Source organism: Pseudophryne corroboree, chromosome 3 (assembly GCF_028390025.1).
Source record: "Pseudophryne corroboree isolate aPseCor3 chromosome 3, aPseCor3.hap2, whole genome shotgun sequence".
NCBI classification, from domain to species: domain Eukaryota; kingdom Metazoa; phylum Chordata; class Amphibia; order Anura; family Myobatrachidae; genus Pseudophryne; species Pseudophryne corroboree.
In genome coordinates this window covers 596,196,841-596,216,228 of record NC_086446.1, presented here as the reverse complement: position 1 = coordinate 596,216,228, position 19,388 = coordinate 596,196,841, and the positions used below count along the sequence as shown (strand labels likewise).

Here is a 19,388-nt window from a genome sequence, read left to right as displayed (position 1 = left end):
GGCTGACTGAATTCCCCCCTAAGTTACTTTTTATATATTTCTCATGCTTAAAATAATAGAGTAGACAGTAGTTCTGTGTTATAGTTTCAATATAGTATTCATCTGGAATACTATTATATCATGTGTGTTTAAGAATAGTTTTCTGAAATTGTAGAAGAAGTATTTCCCAAACAGTTATACAATTAAAAATAAATGAAAAGACTTCCACTTACAGCATAAATAGCTCTGGCTAACAAGATACCCTAATCTTCCATTTCAGTTTAAAAAAATATTACATATTTATCATTACCCAGCTCCTGCAAACAATGCAATATTTGGCCAATTGTATGATATCAGCTGCAATATTACAGCCTGTATTCAAAGGCTATTTTATTTTTCATTAAAGTGCCAATCCTCTATTTTTGTCATTTGGAATCTTTGGAATTTTAGCATACCAGTTTAGAAGAATTGCTCAGTTCTAAGTTTCTAATAAAAATTAAATAATTGAAAATGCAGATAGATGCAAAGTTTAAACAGACATGTGGTTCTCCAGCAGACACAGAAATACTAAACACAACTGACAGCATATCCTGTCCAACTCTTGGCTTCGGAAAAAAAAAAAAAAAAGTTACAAGGGAATGTATGGTTACTCACCCTGGGCTTTGCTAGCTCTTTGACTTTCGCAATCTCCTCATCAGAAATGATATCATGGAATCTTACAATACGGGGTCTGTCCCATTCATCTTCTTGCTTTGTAGGAGACAGAATGAATATGGGATTCCTATTTCCATCAAAGTAACGGCAGAAAAGTCTCTTTTGCCTGCGAGGAGTCTAAGACAGTGGAGAGAAATATAAATAAACAACTTTAGCTTTCTCTTAAAAAACAGTTTTTTTTATACATATAAAGTAGAACACATTTTGCAGGGCTTGACAGTACTGCAAAAAGAGCAGTCAGCAGCAGAAGGCGATCGAAACAGAATGGATGGTTTGAACCGCGCTCATAAATATAGTGGCAGCCTGTATGATTCAAATAGAGCCTTCACCAAGACCCCAAGCAAAGCAATAGAAGAAAAGGTGACCACACATGGCGCTACCATATAAACCGAGTATAATGAGACCAAGGCTTACTTTCTTTCAGTCGTTAGACAATGAATGTTGGTAGTGTTCTCTTTTTAGAGATAATATTATTCTGTAAAATAAAAATAAAAAAACATAGTGCAACCAGTGGGAATAAAAAATCGTTCGAGGAGTTATTGGTTCCACTCACATAGGTAAGCTTCAATACTGCATATCATCCACAGATGGCATATGATCCAAATTCCAATGGACACCTCAGTAAACTGAAAACTCAGAGGGCTATATACATAGTGCAGCACGGCTTCATATGGATAGAAAAAGAGTTTTATGGTAAGAACTTACCTTTGCTAAAACTCTTTCTGCGAGGTACACTGAGCTCCACAAGGATTGGACAATGGGGTGTAGAATAGGATCTTGATCCGAGGCACCAACAGGCTCAAAGCTTTGACTGTTCCCAGAATGCACAGCGCCGCCTCCTATATCACCCCGCCTCCCAGCACAGGAGCTCAGTTTTTAGTTAACCAGCCCAATGCAGTAGCAGGAAAAGAGACGACAACGGTTAGTAGCCACATACACCACACTATCACAACAGGAGAGGTGTCAGCGGCTAATGCCATACCAACCCAAAGAAGCTAAGTGCGTCAGGGTGGGCGCCTTGTGGAGCCCAGTGTACCTCGCAGAAAGAGTTTTAACAAAGGTAAGTTCTTACCATAAAACTCGTTTTCTGCTGCGGGGCACACTGGGCTCCACAAGGATTGGACAATGTGGATGTCCTAAAGCAGTTCCTTATGGGAGGGGACGCACTGTAGCGGGCACAAGAACCCGGCGTCCAAAGTAAGCATCCTGGGAAGCGGCAGAATCGAAGGCATAGAACCCTATGAACGTGTTCCCTGAGGACCACGTAGCCGCCTTGCACAATTGATCAAGGGTCGCACCACGTTGGGCCGCCCAAGTAGGTCCAACAGACCGAGTAGAATGGGCAGTAATGTGAGCAGGAGCTGACAGACCAGCCCTCACATAAGCATGTGCAATCACCATTCTAATCCATCTGGCCAGGGTCTGCTTGTGAGCAGGTCAGCCACGTTTGTGAAATCCAAACAAAACAAAGAGAATCAGATTTTCGAATAGAAGCAGTTCTCTTCACATAGATACGGAGAGCCCGTACCACATCCAAAGACCGCTCTTTGGGAGACAAATCAGGAGAGACAAAGGCCGGAACCACAATCTCCTGATTAAGGTGGAACGAAGAAACCACCTTAGGTAAATATCCGGGATGAGTCCTAAGAACCGCCCGGTCACGGTGAAAAATCAGATATGGGGAACTACAAGACAAGGCACCCAGATCCGACACTCTTCTAGCAGAGGCAATAGCCAGCAAGAACACCACCTTAAGGGAAAGCCACTTAAGGTCAGCTGAACAAAGGGGTTCAAATGGAGGCTCCTGCAGCGCCTCCAAAACCACCGACAAGTCCCAAGGAGCCACAGGCGGTTGGATACGCAACACACCGAGTGAAAGTATGAACATCAGGTAAAGTCGCAATTTATCTCTGAAACCACACCGACAAGGCAGAAATATGAACCTTGAGGGAGGCCAGACGCAGGCCTAAATCTAGGCCTTGCTGCAGAAAAGCCAAAAGTTTGGCTGTACTAAACTTGGAAGCGTCATAATTGTTAGATGCGCACCAAACAAAGTAGGAAAGCCACACCCTATGATAAATCCGAGCAGAAGCCGGTTTCCGGGGCCCGCAACATAGTTTTAATGACCTCTTCAGAACAACCCTTAGCCCTCAAGACGGAAGCTTCAAGAGCCACGCCGTCAAAGACAGCCGGGCTAGGTCCTGGTAGACACAGGGGCCCTGAACGAGGTGGTCTGGGCGTTGTGGAAGTAGAAGTGGACGGTCCGAAGATAGGCCTTGCAGGTCTGAGAACCAGTGCCGTCTGGGCCACGCCGGAGCTATGAGAAGCAGATTTCCTCTTTCTTGCTTGAACTTCCGAATTACCCTGGGCAGGAGGGACACCGGAGGGAACATGTACGGCAGCCAAAACCTCCACGGCACCGCCAGCGCATCCACGAATGCTGCTTGAGGATCCCTTGTCCTTGCTCCGAAGACAGGAACCTTGTGATTGTGTCGAGACGCCATCAGATCTACATCTGGAAGACCCCACTTTCAACTAGGAGTTGAAACACTTCTGGATGGAGGCCCCACTCGCCGGCATGTACGTCCTGACGACTGAGAAAGTCTGCTTCCCAATTCAGGACTCCCGAAATGAATATTGCCGATATGGCCGGTAGATGGCGTTCCGCCCAACGTAGAATCCGTGAGACTTCCTTCATTGACAAAACGGCTTTGAGTGCCGCCTTGATGATTTATGTAAGCCACTGTGGTGGCGTTGTCCGACTGTACTTGAACAGGACGGTTCTGAATTAAATGCTGGGCCAGGTTCAACGCATTGAAGACCGCCCGCAATTCCAGAATGTTGATCGAGAGGAGAGATTCCTCCTTGGTCCACCGACCCTGAAGGGAGTGCTGCTCCAGCACCGCGCCCCAACCTCTTAGACTGGCATCTGTCGTCAACAGGACCCAGTTGGATATCCAGAAGGGACAACCCCTGCACAATTGTTGGTCCCGGAGCCACCAAAGCAGCGACAGACGGACCTCTGGAGTCAATAAGATCATTTGAGATCTGATCCGGTGAGGCAGGCCATCCCACTTGGCTAGAATCAGCCTCTGGAGGGGGCGAGAGTGGAATTGAGCATACTCCACCATGTCGAATGCTGATACCATGAGGCCCAGCACCTGCATTGCCGAATGCATCGACACTTGCGGACGAGAAAGGAAGCAACGAATCCTGTCCTGAAGCTTCAGGACTTTCTCCTGAGACAAGAACAACCTCTGGTTGTGAGTGTCCAACAGCGCTCCCAGGTGCACCATGCTCTGAGCAGGGACCAGGGAGGATTTCTTCCAGTTGATGAGCCACCCGTGGGCTTGTAGAAACCGGACCGTCATATCCAGATGACGCAGGAGAAGATCTGGGGAATTTGCCAGGATTAACAAGTCGTCCAGATACGGCAGTATCCTGACCCCTTGACGGCGGAGTACCACCGTCATCACTTTGGTGAAGACTCGCGGAGCCGTTGTTAAACCAAAAGGTAATGCCCAAAACTGGTAATGGATGTTGCCAATAGCAAACCTCAGGTATTGTTGATGTGACACTGCTATAGGAATATGCAGGTAAGCATCCTGTATGTCCAGGGAGACCATGTAGTCCCCAGGTTCCAAGGCCAGAACTATAGAGCGAAGAGTTTCCATACGGAACTTGGAAATCTTCACAAACCTGTTCAATGCCTTGAGGTTGAGAATGGGCCGGGAGGACCCATTCGGTTTCGGGACTAGAAACAGCGGAGAATACTACCCCCGGCCCCTCTGAGCAAGAGGCACTTGTACTACGACTCCTGTATCCAGGAGGGACTGTACCACCGAGTGAAGGGTTTTTGCCTTTGTCTGGTCCAAAGGGACGTCTGTCAGGCAAAATCGATGAGGGGGTCGGTTTTTGAAGGCTATGGCGTAACCTCGAGTGACGACTTCCCGTACCCAGGCATCTGAAGTGGTCTTCAACCATTCCTGGGTATACCCTAGAAGCCAGCCCCCAACCCTGGGATCCCCCAGGGGGAGGCCCGCCCCGTCATGCGGCAGGCTTATCGTCTTGGCAGCTGGCTGACGGGCAGCCCAGGCTCTTTTGGGCTTCGGCTTACCAGGTTTGGAAGTGCGGGCCTGCTTATGGTATGCCTGACCTTTTGCTTTACCTTTAGCCTTCGACACAGAAGGAGCGGTATTAGGGAGACAAGCAGTTTTGGCAGTAGCCAAGTCAGCCACTATCTTATTTAAGTCTTCCCCAAACAGAATATCTCCCTTGAAAGGGAGTACCTCCAGGGTTTTCTAGAGTCCAGATCCACAGACCAGGATCTCAGCCACAATATCCGGCGAGCCAGGACTAACGTAGTAGAGGCCTTGGCTGCTAGGATACCGGCATCAGAAGCCGCCTCTTTAATATATCGAGAAGCTGTGACAATATATGACAAGCATTGTCTAGCATGGTCAGAGGAGATTTCAGCTTCTAACTCCAAGGCCCATGCTTCAATAGCCTCTGCCGCCCATGTGGCTGCAATAGTGGGCCTTTGTGCAGCACCCGTGAGGGTGTAAATCGCTTTCAGACAACCCTCCACACGCTTATCCTTAGGCTCTTTTAGAGACGTGACGGTAGGGACAGGTAGAGCTGAGAAAACCACCATCCTAGCCACACGTGAGTCCACTGGAGGAGGCGTTTCCCAATTCTTAGACAGCTCTGGCGCGAGAGGATAGCGAGCCAGCATCTTCTTTTGAGGCACAAACTTCGTACCCGGGTTTTCCCAGGGTTCCTGACGTATATCCACTAGGTGATCAGAGTGAGGTAAAACTTGTTTAACCACCTTCTGACGCTTGAACCTATCTGGTTTCTTAGGAGGGACGGATGGCTCGGGATCATCCGTAATCTGCAGCATTAACTTAACCGCCTCCAAAAGATCAGGAACATCCACATGTGAACTACCCTGCCCATCAGCCGTATCTGAGTCAGTACCTGTGGGGTCAGTATATGTGCCATCTTCATCAGACGAGGTGTCAGTGACGGCAGAGGATTGTGAGGAGACAAGCGCTCGCTTAGAGGACCTCTTGGACTTAGGAGAGCATTGGTCAGACTTTTTAGTAGTCAAGGACTGGTTCAACTTCTTTAATTGAGCAGATAAATCGTCCGCCCACGGCGGGTTAGCTGCAGGGACCACATACGGTTGTACCGGCATTGGGGGTCCCATAGGGGGTGTTAGTTTATAAACTAGCGTATGCAGAAGTGTGGAAAAAGCGGCCCACGGTGGGCTCCTTGCCTCCGCTGCCACAGTCCCACTGGGAGGCAAGGAGCCCCCAGAACCAGAGCCCACAGCTGCTATATTCTCCTCATATTTGTCTGTGGCTTCAGCAACACGAGCCCCAGAACCGTTACATTCAGAAGCAGACATGATATAACTTGCAGTATGAGGTAACACAGTACAATTATCAGCAGCACTATACCTCTAAACCATGGGTCTTCAACCTGTGGCCCTCCAGCTGCTGCGGAACTACACATCCCACCATGCCCTGCCACAGTTTTGCTATTAAGGCATGGTAAAACTGAGGCAGGGCATGCTGGGATGTGTAGTTCCGCAGCAGCTGGAGGGCCACAGGTTGAAGACCTATGCTCTAAACCCAAACCCCTGCGCAGTGTAGTCAGCACTAGCAGAGATAAAGGAGAGATATGGTGACTAAATCACAGAGAAAAATACGTAATACAGTATATCTTTGTGAAAATCCTATATTAGATAACACCTGACGCACCAAGCCACCTCAGGTTATAGAATATAGGGATAGCAAGATGAGTGAAAGACACGAAATGGACACCACTCAGCTATCAAATGCACACACAGAAAGTCACAGTTTGTACAATGCAGAGGTTATTACTGACAATAATACTGCACTGGACTAGCTTACACAGCTATATAACAATAGATATAACAACAGTACACAGTAAGAACTGAATGTATATCACAGGGTAATTGTACTATAAAACCCTGACTAAATGGACTCTCTTAACTATCACTGTCTAAAAAGGCAGGTAGAATACTTAAGTGTACGTTAGCAGGGAAAGGGATACTACTGCACTAGCATATTATAGAAAAGTTCCAAATTAGAACAAAGGAAACCCCTAGTTATATTCGCCGACACGTGTTTCACAGTTAAGTTTTTTCAGGGTTAGCCCTGAAAAAACGTAACTGTGAAACACGTGTCGGCGAGTCACACTGTGCTGCTGTGTATAATAACAATGTGCTAAATGTATTGTGTTGTTAGGAATAGAGCGAGATCTATACTAAAGCTGAGCTGGCTATTGTGAAGCCTCATGACACTGATGGAACTCACAAGCTTTCCTGCACTGAGAGGATTATTTAACCACATATGACTCAGCAAGCTGCATGTACTAGCAACATTGTAGCAAGATTAAGATACATTGGTTAATGTAGCAGCTGAGACATCTCTACAGCACTGCTTGTAATTTTACAAGTATAGAACAATTATCTAGCAATGTTTATGTGCTACTCAGGTTAAATGCTGTTTATTTGATCTATAGGTTTCCATCACACAGCTGATAATTACAAAACAGCTAGTTAGGATATACTGCTATTAACAGCTGATGGAGTGCTCCAGTGTACTGCATTAGTGCAATATTCAAACAGCTTACTAAACCTTGTGCCTCACAGCTATGATCTATATTCCACTATAATAGTAGTGAATATTGTGGAAAACTGTCAGTTTATATGCATTCTTGGACATTACAGTGTCTCTCATTAACAATATCACTAATGAACATTGTGATTACTCACTTAAAGTGATATTGACTTTATTAATTACCTGCTGTAAATCGACTGAGAACAGCTAATTATATTGAGATCACTAGTGGGGAGAAGCACTGATCTATAGCTGTATAAGCATATAAGTGAACATCAATTATCATTCACTTAAAGTGACACTGACTTCAGGTATTACCTGCTGTAAATTGATTAATGAACAGCCAATTACATTGAGATCACTAGTGAGGAGAAACACGGATTCATAGCTGTATAAGCATATGAATGCATACAAGTGAAGGGTCATAGCGCCCAAAGAGATTATTCACGTAAAGTGATACTGACTTCAGATATTACCTGCTGTAAATTGATTGAGAACAGCTAATTACATTGAGATCACTAATGAGGATAAACATTGACTCATAGCTGTACAAGCATATGATTGCACATAAGTAAGGGGTCATAGCGCCCAAACTGAGGGGGAGCTTTCTATTGGAATATTGCACTTTACAGTACCCTCAGTAAGCCTATCTAGTACAACTGATCAGTGACTTCAAAGCGCCATTGGGCACTCAGCCTAACAACACATATAATTTGATTCAAGGGTCATAGTACCTATAATATATTATATATGTGTAGCACTACACAGTTAGCACAGTGTGCGTTTTATTCACCCATATCACACTTTGTTTTGTCAATTTATATGTTTTTGGTTTTAATATTTCACAGCTACAGGTCTTTTTAACAAATATACTCTAATAAAAGTTATAATTTATGTATTAATTTAATGTTTAAGTGCGCCACTTCAAGTCCAATCCTTCTCTGTTTCTTTTTGAGAATACTTAAGTGTCATGTAAAGGTACAGCGCTGACAACCAGGCGGCTTTACATAGGAGGATTTGCCCAAGCAGTCCCAGGAACAGTGAGCTGAGGGATAATGGCGCCGCAGACACTGACAGGGAGTGAGGAAAAGACAGATATGCAGCTCCAGGGCGGGAACACTTGCTAGAAATGGTGCCCTGGGGCTGGGGGAGGGGCTTCAGGTCTAAGCCTTATCCCCTCTGCTGCTGGCAAAACCACCGGGTACTGTGGGCGATATAAGAATTGGTTTAGAGAGAAAACCTGACCTGCGCCCATGCCCTGGTGATCTAGTGGGATCGCCTGTACTGCCACAGTGTCCACCGCCAGAGCGCGCGGCCCGCCTCCCACTGACCGCGCCGGATTGCGATAAAGACCGGGTCCCGCAAGCGGGACCCACTTACCACCTCCCGAAGCGCGGCCACGCGATTCTGGAGAGCCCCAGCCGTGCGTGTCTAACGTGAAGAAAACCGGAGCCTCCGCTGTAGGTACCCGGCAACCAGGGCTCGGGAGTGTACAGCGCCGCTGGGGAGAGCTGGAGCTGCAGCAGTGAATGTTACAAGACATTTACCACCGCTGCTGCCCTTGAAGTCTTCACTTTTTACCTCATACAAAGCTTTTCTTAGGGCTGCTTGGAGCAGCCCCTCTGTTAAGTGCCTGCTTACTGCAGCACCAACTTACAAAACTGTAAGTTGGGAGGCGGCGCTGTGCATTCTGGGAACAGTCAAAGCTTTGAGCCTGTTGGTGCCTTGGATCAAAATACTATTCTACACCCCATTGTCCAATCCTTGTGGAGCCCAGTGTACCCCGTAGCAGAAAAACATTTAGTAGACATATGCACACTCACATACACAACAGTGTTAAAAACATGTATCACCCAATGGATGGAAGTCACGCTGGAAATCCAATTAATCACAGAGCTGATCTTCCCACGTCTCTGAAACGGAGTCCAGCGAATCAGTACCTTGTGCTTTAGCGCGCTTTCGGTCAACAGACCTTCCTCAGAAGCAATCTAAGGAAGGTCTGTTGACCGAAAGCGCGCTAAAGCACAAGGATTTCCAGCGTGACTTACATCCATTGGGTGATACACGTTTTAAACACTGTTGTCTATGTGAGTGTGCATTTGTCTATTAAATGTTTTTCTATCATATGAAGCCGTGCTGCACTATGTATATATCCCTCTGAGTTTTCAGTTTACTGAGGTGTCCATTGTAATTTGGATCATATGCCATCTGTGGATGATATGCAGTATTGAAGCTTACCTATGTGAGTGGAACCAATAACTCCTCAAACGATTTTTTATTCCCACTGGTTGCACTAGGTTTGTTTGTTTTGATTTGAAACGAGAACACTACCAACATTCATTGTCTAACGATTGAAAGAAAGTAAGCCTTGGTCTCATTACACTCGGTTTATATGGTAGCACCATGTGTGGTCAGCAGAAGGCGATCGATGGCTGCTGGCTGGGATGGGGAAAAAGCAGCGTTAGGCTGGACTGCTGCAGTACAGACAGCCCAGGCTGGTGAGCGATCCTATTAGGAATGCCTTCCAACAGCCACATGTAGCTCTGAAATAACAGCATCAGACGCGACCGTGTCAGGGAAAGCCCTGCTTGATGTGGCCGTATCTGAAACCATGTTAGGCAACTGGCTAGAAAGGAAAGTGTTCGGTTCCTACTGAGTACCGCTCACACTGTAAGGTCCATTCTGTAAGAAATCCATCCACATGCTGTTTTATTACCATTTTAATGCCCTCTCCACGGCACAACATCTCATACTTCTGCCTCTCTGGCAGGTGATCTTTGGGGCGACCTTTCCTTGCTGTAGGCTCTACTGCACCAGAATTGGATGCGATGGATTCATTTGCCTGTTTTGCCATGATATATTCAAAGTACCGTAGATTGCCATTCCCTCTTTGATGTTCAGGATCTAGAATTTAAATAGGAGTAGGATTAATCAAATGCTTAACCCCTATATAATGATCTTATAATATGGTTTTAACAGCACTTAAGGTAAAATGGTCCACATTTTTGTCAGAGAGAGAGCTGCATTTGTTGGAGCTTGCAAATCATTAATTCACCTTCCCCTGAACTTTAATCAAGTTCTGCTTGAACTGGTAAATACAAAACATAATGTATAAATAAGATTTTACTCACCGGTAAATCTATTTCTCGTAGTCCGTAGTGGATGCTGGGAACTCCGTAAGGACCATGGGGAATAGCGGCTCCGCAGGAGACTGGGCACAGCTAAGAAAGAATTAGGACTACCTGGTGTGCACTGGCTCCTCCCACTATGACCCTCCTCCAGACTTCAGTAAGGATACTGTGCCCGGAAGAGCTGACACAATAAGGAAAGGATTTTGAATCCCGGGTAAGACTCATACCAGCCACACCAATCACACCGTATAACTCGTGATATTATACCCAGTTAACAGTATGAACATAACAGAGCCTCTCAACAGATGGCTCAACAATAACCCTTTTAGTTAACAATAACTATATACAAGTATTGCAGACAGTCCGCACTTGGGACGGGCGCCCAGCATCCACTACAGACTACGAGAAATAGATTTACCGGTGAGTAAAATCTTATTTTCTCTAACGTCCTAGTGGATGCTGGGGACTCCGTAAGGACCATGGGGATTATACCAAAGCTCCCAAACGGGCGGGAGAGTGCGGATGACTCTGCAGCACCGAATGAGAGAACTCAAGGTCCTCCTCAGCCAGGGTATCAAATTTGTAGAATTTTGCAAACGTGTTTGCCCCTGACCAAGTAGCAGCTCGGCAAAGTTGTAAAGCCGAGACCCCTCGGGCAGCCGCCCAAGAAGAGCCCACTTTCCTCGTGGAATGGGCTTTTACAGATTTAGGCTGTGGCAGGCCAGCCACAGAATGCGCAAGCTGAATTGTGCTACAAATCCAGCGAGCAATAGTCTGCTTTGAAGCAGGAGCACCCATCTTGTTTGGTGCATACAGGATAAATAGCGAGTCAGTCTTCCTGACTCCAGCCGTCCTGGAAACATACATTTTCAAGGCCCTGACTACGTCCAGTAACTTGGAGTCCTCCAAGTCCCTAGTAGCCGCAGGCACCACGATAGGTTGGTTCAAGTGAAAAGCTGATACCACCTTAGGAAGAAATTGGGGACGAGTCCTCAATTCTGCCCTATCCATATGGAAAATCAAATAGGGGCTTTTACATGACAAAGCCGCCAATTCTGACACCCGCCTTGCCGAAGCCAAGGCCAAAAGCATGACCACTTTCCACGTGAGATATTTTAAATCCACGGTTTTGAGTGGCTCAAACCAATGTGACTTTAGGAAACCCAACACCACGTTGAGGTCCCACGGTGCCACTGGGGGCACAAAAGGAGGCTGAATATGCAGCACTCCCTTGACAAATGTCTGAACTTCAGGCAGTGAAGCCAGTTCTTTTTGGAAGAAAATCGACAGAGCCGAAATTTGGACCTTAATGGAACCCAATTTTAGGCCCATAGTCACCCCTGACTGTAGGAAGTGCAGAAATCGACCTAACTGGAATTCCTCCGTTGGGGCCTTCCTGGCCTCACACCACGCAACATATTTTCGCCATATGCGGTGATAATGTTGTACGGTTACATCTTTCCTAGCTTTAATAAGCGTAGGAATGACTTCCTCCGGAATACCCTTTTCTTTTAGGATCCGGCGTTCAACCGCCATGCCGTCAAACGCAGCCGCGGTAAGTCTTGGAACAGACAGGGCCCCTGCAGCAGCAGGTCCTGTCTAGGCGGCAGAGGCCATGGGTCCTCTGAGATCATTTCTTGAAGTTCCGGGTACCAAGCTCTTCTTGGCCAATCCGGAACAATGAGTATAGTTCTTACGCCTCTTCTCCCTATTATCCTCTGTACCTTGGGTATGAGAGGAAGAGGAGGGAACACAGAAACCGACCGGTACACCCACGGTGTCACTAGAGCGTCCACAGCTATCGCCTGAGGGTCTCTTGACCTGGCGCAATATTTTTCCAGCTTTTTGTTTAAGCGGGACGCCATCATGTCCACCTGTGGCCTTTCCCAACGGTTTACAATCAGTTGGAAGACTTCTGGATGAAGTCCCCACTCTCCCGGGTGGAGGTCGTGCCTGCTGAGGAAGTCTGCTTCCCAGTTGTCTACTCCCGGAATGAACACTGCTGACAGTGCTAACACGTGATTTTCCGCCCAACGGAGAATCCTTGTGGCTTCTGCCATCGCCGCCCTGCTTCTTGTGCCGCCCTGTCGATTTACATGGGCGACCGCCGTGATGTTGTCTGACTGGATCAGAACCGGCCGGTTTTGAAGCAGGGGCTTTGCTTGACTTAGGGCATTGTAAATGGCCCTCAGTTCCAGAACATTTATGTGTAGGGAAGTCTCCTGACTCGACCAAAGTCCTTGGAAGTTTCTTCCCTGAGTGACTGCCCCCCAGCCCCGAAGGCTGGCATCCGTGGTCACCAGGACCCAGTCCTGTATGCCGAATCTGCGGCCCTCTCTGAGATGAGCACTCTGCTGCCACCACAGCAGAGACACCCTGGTCCTTGGAGACAGGGTTATCAACCGATGCATTTGAAGATGCGATCCGGACCATTGGTCCAACAGGTCCCACTGAAAAGTTCTGGCATGGAACCTGCCGAATGGAATCGCTTCGTAGGAAGCTACCATCTTTCCCAGGACTCGCGTGCAATGATGCACCGACACCTGTTTTGGTTTCAGGAGGTTTTGGTTTCACTAGAGACGACAGCTCCTCGGCTTTCTCCTCTGGGAGAAACACTTTTTTCTGGACCGTGTCCAGAATTCGGCCATTACCTTGGTAAATACCCTCGGTGCCGTGGACAGGCCGAACGGCAACGTCTGGAATTGGTAATGACGATCCTGTACCACAAATCTGAGGTACTCCTGGTGAGGATGGTAAATGGGGACATGCAGGTAAGCATCCTTGATGTCCAGAGATACCATGTACTCTCACTCTTCCAGGCTTGCAATAACCGCCCTGAGCGATTCCATCTTGAACTTGAATTTTTTCAAATATGTGTTCAAGGATTTCAAATTTAAAATGGGTCTCACCGAACCGTCCGGTTTCGGTACCACAAACATTGTGGAATAGTAACCCCGTCCTTGTTGAAGTAGGGGCACCTTGACTATCACCTGCTGGGAATACAGCTTGTAAATTGCCTCTAACACAGCCTCCCTTTCTGAAGGAGTCGTTGGTAAGGCAGATTTGAGGAAACGGCGGGGGGGGGGGGGGGGGGGATGTCTCGAATTCCAGCCTGTACCCCTGAGATACCACTTGAAGGATCCAGGGATCTACCTGTGAGCGAACCCACTGATTGCTGAAGTTTTTGAGACGGCCCCCCACCGTACCTGGCTCCGCCTGCTGAGCCCCAGCGTCATGCGGCGGACTTAGCAGAAGAAGCGGGGGAGGACTTTTGTTCCTGGGAAGTGGCTGTATGCTGCAGCTTTTTTCCCCTACCTCTGCCTCTGGGCAGAAAGGACGCGCCTCTACCCCGTCTGCTCTTTTGGGGGCGAAAGGACTGCACCTGATAATACGGTGCTCTCTTTGGTTGTGAGTGGACATGTGGCAAAAATGCCGACTTCCCAGCTGTTGCTGTGGAAACTAAGTCTGAAAGACCATCCCCGAACAACTCCTCACCCTTATAAGGCAAAACTTCCATGTGCCTTTTGGAATCTGCATCCCCTGTCCACTGCCGGGTCCATAACCCTCTCCTGGCACAAATGGACAGTGCACTTATTTTTGATGCCAGCCGGCAAATATCCCTCTGTGCATCTCTTATGTAAAAGACAGCGTCTTTAATATGCTCTACGTTTAGCAATATAGTGTCCCTGTCTAGGGTGTCAATGTTCTCTGACAGGGAGTCTGACCATGCAGCTGCCGCACTGCACATCCATGCTGAGGCAATAGCTGGTCTCAGTATAATACCAGTGTGTGTATATATAGCTTTTTGGAGAGCCTCCTGCTTTCTGTCAGCAGGTTCCTTTAGGGCGGCCGTATCTTGGGACGGCAGTGCCACCTTTTTTGATAAGCGCGTAAGTGCTTTATCCACCTTAGGGGCTGTTTCCCAACGTGACCTATCCTCTGGCGGGAAAGGGTACGCCATTAGTAATTTTTTTGAAATTACAAATTTTTTATCAGGGGAAGCCCACGCTAGTTCACACACATCATTTAATTCTTCAGAAGGGGGAAAAACTACTGGTAGTTTTTTCTCCCCAAACATAATACCCTTTTTTGTGGTACCTGGGGTCACCTCAGAAATGTGTAAAACATTTTTCATTGCCTCAATCATATAACGAGTGGCCCTATTGGACATTACATTAGTCTCTTCGTCGTCGACACTGGTATCAGTATCCGTGTCGACATCTGTGTCTGTCACCTGAGGTAGCGGGCGTTTTAGAGCCCCTGATGACCTTTGAGACATCTGGGCAGGCACGGGCTGAGAAGCCGGCTGCCCCACATTTGGCATGTCGTCAAATTTTTTATGTAAGGAGTCGACACTTTCGCGTAATTCCTTCCACAAGTCCATCCACTCCGGTGTCTGCCCCGCAGGGGGTGACAACACATTTATAGGCACCTGCTCCTCCTCCACATAAGTCTCCTCATCAAACATGTCGACACAGCCGTACCGACACACCGCACACACACAGGGAATGCTCTGACAGAAGACAGGACCCCACAAAGCCCTTTGGGGAGACAGAGAGAGAGTATGCCAGCACACACCAGAGCGCTATATAATACAGGGATTAACTAAATTATATCTCCTATAGCTGCTATATATGTAATTTGCGCCTAAATTTAGTGCCCCCCCTCTCTTTTTTACCCTTTTCTGTAGTGTAGACTGCAGGGGAGAGTCAGGGAGCTTCCTTCCAGCGGAACTGTGAGGGAAAACTGGCGCCAGTGTGCAGAGGGAGATAGCTCCGCCCCTTTTTCGCGGACTTTTCTCCCGCTTTTTTATGGATTCTGGCAGGGGTATTTATCACATATATAGCCTCTGGGGCTATATATTGTGATATATTTGCCAGCCAAGGTGTATTTATTGCTTCTCAGGGCGCCCCCCCCAGCGCCCTGCACCCTCAGTGACCGGAGTGTGAAGTGTGTATGAGGAGCAATGGCGCACAGCTGCAGTGCTGTGCGCTACCTTGGTGAAGACTGATGTCTTCTGCCGCCGATTTTCCGGATTCTTCTTGCTTCTGGCTCTGTAAGGGGGCCGGCGGCGCGGCTCCGGGACCAAACACCAATGGCCGGTTCCATGCGGTCGATCCCTCTGGAGCTAATGGTGTCCAGTAGCCTAAGAAGCCCAAGCTACCACCAGTTAGGTAGGTTCGCTTCTTCTCCCCTTAGTCCCTCGCTGCAGTGAGTCTGTTGCCAGCAGATCTCACTGTAAAATAAAAAACCTAAAATATACTTTCTCTCTAGGAGCTCAGGAGAGCCCCTAGTGTGCATCCAGCTCGGCCGGGCACAGGATTCTAACTGAAGTCTGGAGGAGGGTCATAGTGGGAGGAGCCAGTGCACACCAGGTAGTCCTAATTCTTTCTTAGCTGTGCCCAGTCTCCTGCGGAGCCGCTATTCCCCATGGTCCTTACGGAGTCCCCAGCATCCACTAGGACGTTAGAGAAATATGGTTTACTCGTAGTCCACAGAGACATTCATTTTGAATTATAAAAGTGCTGTTATGTGCAGTCTAAGGGGTATATTCAATTGAAGTCGGACTCATTCCAACATTCATTTGTCGGAATGGATCCGTCCTTTGCTATTCAATGCCATCTCAATTCGACTTTAAAAAAGTCGAATTGAGATGCGGGAGCTGAGACGGGGGAGAGCAGCACTACAGTAGCGGCTCCAACAAGTTTAGCCGGAGGATGTGTCACAGCCGCCGCTCACGGCAGCGTCCACCCGGCTCCAGCAAGCGAAGTTTTGCTTGCTGGAGCCGGGTGGACGCTGCTGTGAGCGGCGGCTGTGACACATCCTCCGGCTAAGTTGCTATAGCCGCTGCTGTAGCACTGCTCTCCCCCGTCTGGCCACGGCTCTGCCCCGTCTCCCCGCTGCTCTCCCCCCTCTCCTCCTCTCGGCTCCCTCATCTCAAATCGACTTTTTTTAACGTCGAATTGAGATGTTCGAAAAGGGGGCCAAAACCTGTCGGTTTTGGTATCCGTCAACTGTACAAAAGTCTTGAATTACACATAACTACGATGGATTGCCAGATCTCCATAGACAAATACAGAACAGGAAAGAAACATTGACATTTTGCCAAAACACATCAACAATGTAGTGATGTAGATACCAATACAAATATTCTGCATTTTAATATGCCTGTAGTTACATGTGTGTATTCACAACAGCTAACCTAATTTTCTGGCATTTGAAGGCATCATAGGTATATTAAACGATGTGTTTGTTTCAGAGGGTGCGGTATGTTAGTTTAACATTCATAATCCTATCTTGACATGTTCAAAATGGTGACAATGTGGTTTTAAAGGCAAGTCTAACCCTAAAACCCAAACATAACTCTAATGACAACACTTTGACAGTATACACACCACAACTGTCAACATTATGAATGGTAACTTTGTCACCATTGACAACCTGACTGCTTACCGTATCAGGTACCGTATCAAGTGGCAACTTTTTAACAGATAATCAGATAGAATGAGGTCACATTATATACTATATATTTAGTTCAAATGATGACGTACAAGTCACATAATGCTGCCCTAAATCCGTTTTATCTTAGTGGAAAAGGGGTCAAAACTATCCTTAAGTGGTGAGAAAGGGAACTTCAACATAGACTGATCAGTGCACTGAAGATGCAAGTCCAAATTATCATTTATCATTACATATGCTGTATATGAATACATCCATTTTTACCCTTGTGACACTGCACTGCAGTCATGGGGTCCAATACAACCATTTTTACTTGCAACAAACTGGCTGTAACTATTCACTTATTCACTGTGATAATTATTCCAAATACTTTCTTTTATTGGGTTTTATTTTTCACATAGAAGTCCGACTGCATCACTTTATTTTCTGAAAGTGTTTCCATACCTCATACCCAAAGTGCTGTGACACTGACCCATAGCACGGCTATAAAACGTGGTTTGAACTGCTATTATATTATGTACTGTACCAATAACCGTACATAACACCCAACATACATTACAGATACCGTTTTGATTCAGATTAAAAACAGCTTTATCAGATACCTAATGCACAGAAACAATTACGTTGCTGAGGCCTTACCTAGCTCTAGTAGTTTTTTGGTTAGCATCAAGGCTTTGTCCAAGTCTCCTTGTTGGTATACAGAATAACTAAGGTAATCTAGAACCAAGACCTTGTCAATAGAGGATTCCTCTCCAGCGTTCAGCTGATTCAGAGCTTGCTCCATCCAGAGCTCAGTGTGGTAATAGTCAGCTTCAGTGTAGGAAACCTTGCCCAAGTCAAAGCAGTCTTCAGCAGTCAATGTAGCTTTTTGTATTACACCTATGGACAAATCATAGTTAGGAATGCCTACAAACGACCGGTCTACTCCATCCCCTGCCTAATGCCAGTAGCATACAATACTGAGGTAACAGAATTTGTAGCATTTTTGTAGTTCTAAAAAAAAAAAAAAAAATAACTTTGCAGCAGGAAGAAAATGTATAACACACACAAAAACCACATGGGTAGCGTAAAGCATAAAAGTGATCCAACAAACCAGAGGGAGGGGACAGGTTTTAGATTAATAAAATGTATTTCAGGTGCTCTATATTGGAAATTTCCTATACAACCAGGTGAAATGGAAAGCTAGGATATAAACACAGCGTTACCTGGCAGATTTCCCATGGACATTTTCTCTGTGTCTAAGTTATACGTGTCCTGTAGACGAAGCAAAGCCTTAGCCGCTCCCTTCTGGTCATCATCATTTGGGAAATACTGACGTTGGATAGTAAGATTAGAGATGAATCCTTAAAACATAGGATGCAGGAAAATAAAAATATGCAATTTGTTACAAAAAAAAAAAAAAAAAAATTAGTGAAAAATACATTAAACAGTGATGCCAATTGTTGTATGATTATATATTAAAAAGAGAAATGTAACATTTACGCCGTGTTAGGCTAGCATTTCACATGCTCCAACCGACTTGGGTACTTATCTGAATTCCCGGCCACTTATTGTAAGGTGCGTGCATTGTGATTTTGTACTGACAGTCAGGCCACACCACCTATCTCAGGTACATGTGCTGGTTTTTTATTTATTTTGTGTCGAAAGGGAGCTCTCAGGCAAAAACTAGTCCATGAGGTCAAAAGCCACAAGTTCATTTCCAGGTTCTTCAAGCAGCCCACTTTCTGCAGCCACTGCACTGACTTCATCTGGGGAATTGGAACACAAGGATTCCAGTGCCAGGTGGATTAGTGACTATTGTGAATAGTCTCCGGAAGAAGTGAATCCTTTGGAACAGGTCAATCCAGGAAGAAAGATCCGTCAGATTCCGCACTCTCCCAGAGGGTGCGCGCACAGGCAAATTGTCACTGTACATGTGCTCCTGTCACTTGCATGGAAGGGGGGGGGGGGGGGGGCGGGGGAGAGGTACATTTGCTACCTATTGTATGCAGATTGCATTTTGCATCTGCAGCCAACTCAGAATACCTTAAATCAGTGGTTCCCAAACTGGATGCAGAGGGGCACTTGCTAGGGTGACACAGATTGGTGGTCCAGGACCAAATCAAATTATTTATAGTCAATGTGATAGGGAAAACCAGTGCTGGTGGCTGCCACTCATTAAATAAGTGGACAAGGAAGCACAACCCTATCCACCACCACATAACGGAAACTAAGGGTAAGTGCAATTTATTTAATTTAAAAATCTTTTCAAAGAATTTAGTCAGGAATCACTGCCCTAGAGCTTTTTTTTTCCCCTCGTTAAAAATAAAAGATTTTATTATGGTCTATGATGGATCCTGAATAAAAGGGATAAGCTGTCTAGTGAGGGTCCTAGAGTTGGTAACTGTATTTTTGAGATGTCCAAGCAAGAATTCATCATGTTCATTATGGCGTTGTTTACGGTCAATTCTAT

General features: G+C 46.5%; 1 protein-coding gene across 6 annotated transcripts in view; it reads right to left on the bottom strand.

Moving 5' to 3' along the window:
• P4HA1 (prolyl 4-hydroxylase subunit alpha 1) overlaps nt 1–19,388 on the bottom strand; it is a 320,719-nt gene that overhangs the window by 47,670 nt on the left and 253,661 nt on the right. For all 6 annotated transcript variants that reach the window (XM_063961484.1, XM_063961482.1, XM_063961485.1 and 3 more), the window contains exons 5-8: nt 18,142–18,279; nt 17,576–17,815; nt 10,063–10,250; nt 634–810 (exon numbers count right to left, since the gene is read on the bottom strand). In XM_063961484.1, the coding sequence (XP_063817554.1) occupies nt 634–810; nt 10,063–10,250; nt 17,576–17,815; nt 18,142–18,279 (743 nt within the window). The remainder of the gene's footprint in view (nt 1–633; nt 811–10,062; nt 10,251–17,575; nt 17,816–18,141; nt 18,280–19,388) is intronic.